The 6,038-nt window shown below is 40.0% G+C and overlaps 1 protein-coding gene across 9 annotated transcripts in view; it reads right to left on the bottom strand.

The window, feature by feature from the left end:
• Positions 1-526: 526 nt before the first annotated feature.
• The window catches only part of N4BP2 (NEDD4 binding protein 2), a 96,151-nt gene continuing 90,639 nt past the window's right edge, over positions 527-6,038 (bottom strand). For 5 of the 9 annotated variants that reach the window (XM_085864110.1, XM_085864105.1, XM_085864108.1 and 2 more), the window contains 3 exons: positions 4,789-4,912; positions 3,678-3,818; positions 527-876 (listed from right to left, as the gene is read on the bottom strand). In XM_085864110.1, coding sequence (XP_085720236.1) covers positions 3,713-3,818; positions 4,789-4,912 — 230 coding nt within the window. In that variant the 3' untranslated portion in view covers positions 527-876; positions 3,678-3,712. Of the gene's footprint in view, positions 877-1,561; positions 3,578-3,677; positions 3,819-4,788; positions 4,913-6,038 lie in introns of those variants that run through there. The other 4 variants (XR_015053295.1, XR_015053296.1, XM_085864106.1 and 1 more) reach the window with 3 other exon arrangements.

The following is a 6,038-nucleotide window of genomic DNA, read 5'->3' as shown; positions in this document are numbered from 1 at the left end:
TCATCACTGTGAGGAAAATGGTACAGCACGTAGCCAAACGAAGGTTAAGTAAGAACAGAGAAATGTAGTTTTTGATGAAAAACTGAAACTCTACTACGAGGACAGGTTTCAGGCCTTTCGAAATGGAGAAGACAAACGTTGACATATGAAAACGAAACGGAGGAATGGGGACAGATATGAATCCGGGATCTCCCATTTGGGTACCCCCTGTAAGAGGAAGGATTGTGTTAAGCTGCAACTTGGATTTGCAGATCTGTCAGATCGGAGTCGAGAGCTCGGAAATGTTGGGGATTTATATCATTAGGGCCAGGGGTTGGGAAGTGGTGAGGGTATCCTTCTCAATGATAATAATTTTCCACATTTCTCAGTGGAAATCCTGATTTACCAAATTTCATTATCTCCATTATCAAATGTTTGCATACATTGTAACTCATAACATAACTGAGGCATATAACTCAAAGCTTGTCATGAGTACCACCAAGGAAATATGGGCGAGTGTGAACGGAAAAAAAATATGCGAGTAAAGTTGTGAAAAAATATTTATTTGGTGATTCAAAAAGTCACTCTCCTCTTACATTACAAGGTAGATGCAAACGTTTTATAACCAAATGCTAAAAGGCATGTAATTTGAATCTCATCACTCCAGTAGAAAAAAAAGAAAGAAATCAATAGCAAGCATAGTTCTAATTTGAATTATAAAATAAGTATAGTTCTAATTTTATTTCTAAAAAAAATTACTTTAAACTAAAAATACACGATGAAGCACACACCCTGTCATGCAGGTAGCGACCTGCAGAAGCCTCGATGTCATGCCAGGATTAGGATGGTGCAGAAGGCACATATACTTTGAAAAGACCCTCTTGTGGTTCCGTGAATCTGCAAAATCAGAAATAACCATCATTCGCAGTTTATGAGTCACAATTGAATAAAAGGTACAGTATTCTTCATATTCATTCTTTAGCACAGCAACTTGACTGCTTTACACAAGCCACCATTGTAAAAATCAATCACCAGAGTCATACTGGAAATTTTGAGTATGGCATGTTCTGAAAGTGGAATTGAAATAGTTGTTTCTTGGCAAATGGCAGGGTGTAGCAAAAACAAATAAGAGGGTCATCTCCAAACATATTACTTGTCTATGTGGCGTCATGAGGCACACACGTTTTATTTCAAGCATCTTCCAAAGATGGAGATGGACATATATTACTGGCGAATAACATTTGCTGAAATGAGAGTGCTTTTTGAGTCATTTTGATTCCTTCATTATTTTGATGGTAGTTCTTGTAGAAATGTAATTGAAAAGTAAATAAAGATGCAAGAAAAGGCAATTCTGCTCATCCAACCTGTTCCCGATATACAGTACCAACATGACAGCACAGCACACACATCATATGACAGAAAAACAAATCACGACTACATGAGAAGGAGTTTACAAAACTGAAAATGAATGTATAGATGAAAACAATTTGAGGCTGTATTTTTTTATGTTGCTTCATTTTTCAGAGAACAAACCAGATATGAGAAATTAAGGTGGTTTTGATATGGTGGGATTGGGGGGGGGGGGGGGTGGAGGAAGAGAAGAGAAGACATCAGATCGAAATATATATATATTTATAAAGATATCTATATATTACTAAAACTCTCATCTTGTATGTATGTATGTTCCCGAAATACAGCCAAAACGGTACATGATAGCGCAAAAAATTTAGGGCCACCTTACTCACCATTCTCCTGCGGTGTGCAGTATCAAGTTTCGTTCAAATCGGGCAAAGAAAAAAATATTAAAAAATCAATTCCTGATTCAGTCAAGTATTCTTCGGGAGTATTTGTTCAATGCAAACAACCTCAGTGGTTATAGTTCGCTGGAGCTATCTTTTTTTTTCTTGAAATGATTTTTTTCATTAACCACTGTCACAAGGGGAACCCATCGTCTTCACGTGCTGTGAAGTGTTTTGAATTATAATCAGTCGGTCCATCTTTGTTTCATGCAAATAACCCAGGGTTATATATTTATTTATTTCCTATACAGAGCTGTTAGTTGCCTATACACTGCCCAAATCAAGGTACGCGTCTTAGGAACGTGTTGCATACTTGGAATAAGATCAAACCGTAGAGCGGGTACTCTGATGGTCTTATAAATGTCTAACCAATGATGAACAGTCATCGTTTAAATTTCAATCACACCTCCTGGCTGTAATAGTGAGAATCAGCCACGGATTATGTCTCACATGGTAAGACCCAATACTCCGCAAAGAACAGCAGCCTGTCTGCCGCCCAGACAATTGTTCCTGCTAATGCAAACCAATGAACCAGAAGGCATGTGGTGTGTTCGGCCGGATAAATAAAAATGTGTGGAGCGTGACGAGTGCTCCCCCGATCTCCAATGGATGTAAAATCCTGCGCAAGTGCACACCAAAGCGTCACCTCTGACCTAGAGGCTTCAGCCTGGCGACTCATATCAAACAGCCAGAGATTTTGTGTTGAGCATTGTTGTTTTACAAGTCGCTGGACTGAAGAAAATTTTAATTAAATCAATGAATAATTAAAGAAAAACCTCTAATTAGCATTTTATTAAAGAAAACAAACCTCCATTTAGCATTGTGACCTAAAAATAACATTTAATTATAAACTTCAGAGGTCCAAAATAAACTTGAATTTAATACTCAGTGGACTCGATGACATAATTTGTTAGTGCTCGAGCATCCACTCTGAGTCGGGGAAGGTTGGCATTTCAAACCCCACCCCAAGTCATTAGTTATATCAAAGACTTGAAAAATGGTGCTTGTTGCTTCCTTGCTTGACGCTCAATAATTAAAAATGACAGAGCATGGACAAATATTAATGCACAATTGTTTAGAGTTAAAAGAGGTATATTCATTTGTAAACAATGTTTTTGTTTTTAAATGGAAGGCTTCGTAAGCTTATCACAATATCATCGATACATTCCCATGAAATAAAACCTACAAGTTCATTTTAACTCTATTCTTGGAATCACGTGATTCCCATTTGTCAAATGAACATACAAAAGTAATAGTAGCTGCCTGTTTTACCTTTTACACCATAGGTCAAATACAGTGAGACTTTTGTAAAAACAAACAAACAATTTTTTATATAAATACCAGAACATCAACATTGGCAATTTTAAATATTATTTCAGAGGTACTGTGGCACAGGTATAGGCCAAAGAGATTACGGCTGCTGCAACACAATATTTTTTCCGACAATATTTGAATTTCAAAAATAAAACATCATCATTTTGCTTCTTTTCCAGGTTTATTTTTTCTGGCTTGCAGAATAGCCTCGGCCCGAGAGGTATGGTGCAATTAATTCTGACCTGTCTAACTTCGATTTGAATCTCAACCCAGCTATAAACTGTCATCCTGGTGTTTTGCATGCAGGGAAATAAATCAGTGTGTGCACCGTCCATCGGATGAGCGTTCAACTAGGTGCCTTGTCTGCGAGAAGTTGGTGGACGTCCACAATCACACCATGTCCTTCACAAAGAGTCGGTAAGTTAGCACCACCATCATGGGCAAATTCCTGCTCCAACCAAAAGGGGGCTCTGCAACAGGCACAACTGCACCCCAAGAAATGATGCAAATGCGTCGCCACGTGCTACATCGGAATGACAACATCCATCTTTTACTCTCGAAGGTGGATGGACGTTATGTACTCACCCCTGTTTGTCTATCTGCTGTCTGTGAGCAGGATATCATGAAACGTTATGGATGGTTTCAGATGGAACATGGTGGACTGGTTGGGTGTGTGACAACAACAAGCCGATTAGATTTTGGTTCAGGTCCGGGTGCAGGTGCGGCCTAACAAGGGGATACAAAACCTTAACTGTTCAGCCTGGCAGAAGTATGAGCTCTACCGAGTGCCGTTCTAGTTTCCTTTGAAACCCCAGAAACATCATTTGTTCATGTGAAAAAAGAATGGCCGACTAAGATAAGTGTGTCATCGCCGTTTGATATCATGAGCAAAAAATGCTCGGCACAACAATACTTGGCATACTTCCCCTGCTTATCATTAGCACAACAATAGTGAAGGAATATAAATGAATCTGATACCCATCTGCATGACCAACATGATCACAGAAATATTCTGTAAGTACAGAGCCTGTGATCATTAATGTCATGATCAAAACAGGAATGATCAATGTTGCAGGGGGAAATGCATGAAATAAGCCTTGGTATTAGTCTTGGGCAAATATCAACATGGGTCGGACCAAATATCCACAAGCATGTGCAGAACATGCCTGGTGTTGGCTTAATGGTTGGGGTGGTGGGCTTGGGATTCTATGATCCTGAGTTCAAATCCCACTCGGCTGTTGAATTAATACCAGGTGGGATTGAATCTGTCTGTCATCCTTCTGAGGTCGGCAAAATGAGTGCCAGCATGCTGGTATCCTGTGGCAGAGTGGTGACCTGTCCAGCATTGTTTTCAATAGCCAAGGAGACTGCTGAGGCAGCACCCACACTCTGCACATAGTATGGTCCCAATGGATGGATGGATGTGCAGAACAGACAGCTTCACATCTGTTCTTTCAGGAAAACTATTCGTTATAATTTAATACCCTACATTCATTGGATGAGAATTTCCTTGGTAATCAAATCCAGACCATCTAACAGGTAAACAATACTACCAAGCTATTCTGCCAATACTACCTGTTGCTATTTATGTACATGTATGAAATACCTAATTATTAAATTTGCGACTCGTGTTTTTGAAGCTTTACGAAAAGCTTCGATCGTGCATTGCAAAGAAAATAAGCAACAACCGACTCACCGATATCCTTGGCGCCGGAGTAAATCAAAAACGGCAGGTCTGAGTCGGGCTAAGCCCCGATAGCTGTTGTTTCCCCTGCCTGTGATCACGGAGAGCGTACAAGGTCGGCCATTTTGTTGATATTCTGCACAGAAAGGAAGGATAAAGAGTGGTGAAGAAGCACGGGAAGAAATACAACGAAGATTGGTTGTGAAAGCAAGCATTGCCTCGATGGCTTGAGCAATGAATGTTCCTCGATGAAAAACTTGCTGTCAGTCAATCGATACCTCGTTTCCAAACAGAACACCTTCCTACTGCATAAACGTCAATGTTATTCAGCTATCGATACCAATGGAGCAGCAAAAATGACATTTCAATTTGTACGTGAATTGCAGAACTCTTACAGCTTGCTATTCCCATTTCAGGTTTTAAAAGTTCTCGCCATCTACACGAATCCTGTCGAGCAAAGTATGAAGCGGCCTTTGAGAACCACGTTCACAAAATGTTTATCCACCTTGTCATGTTTGAAGCTCATGCGGGAGCTGAGTTTTGTCGATCTATGAAATGAACGAAAAGGAGATTTACAGGGCAACGGATAAAAATGCAATTTGAACCTGGAGTTAAAGCATCACAAGGCAAAAGCGAATTGTGGAACGAAACAACAAATGCACCGAATGTTATTGAAGAACAGCCAAATGACACCAGAACCAGACTCGGTGATGTAATGGTTGGAGTGCTCGTTCCGAGTCTGAGAGGTCGGTGGTTCAAACCACAGCCGAGTCACACCGCGGACATTAAAAATGGTACGTGCTGCTTCCTTGCTTGACGTTGAGCATTTACAAGGATAAGAGGATAAGAGCATTTACAAAGTTAACTATTTATTTAATAACTGGCACAGGAAAACAATAACTATGATTAAATCTGAGTCCATATCCTTAACCCTAATCCTAAGCAGACACATTTAACTGTTTTCTTGGATCCAAGAGAGTTGTGCAAAATATTAAAAATATAGTGGTGACTCGGGCAATGATTAAAACCCACTGACGTAGCTGAAAAAGGCCACATAATGTAATGTGCTGTAGATCAAATCGAACGAGGACAGATCAAGGTGCACAACAGCATCATTCATCACTCGGTGCTCTAAAAGAGCGGAACACCCGAAGCTCCCACCTTGAGACCTCAAAGTCGGCAAGATGGCGATGCAGCACGATGGAGCATCTGATTGTGAGTCACGCTCAAAACATGATCAAAGAACTACGCAACATTGCACT

Source organism: Eptatretus burgeri, chromosome 18 (assembly GCF_056783735.1).
Source record: "Eptatretus burgeri isolate ZD-2024b chromosome 18, Ebu_testis_v1, whole genome shotgun sequence".
NCBI lineage: Eukaryota > Metazoa > Chordata > Myxini > Myxiniformes > Myxinidae > Eptatretus > Eptatretus burgeri.
This window is presented reverse-complemented; position numbering and strand designations above follow the sequence as displayed.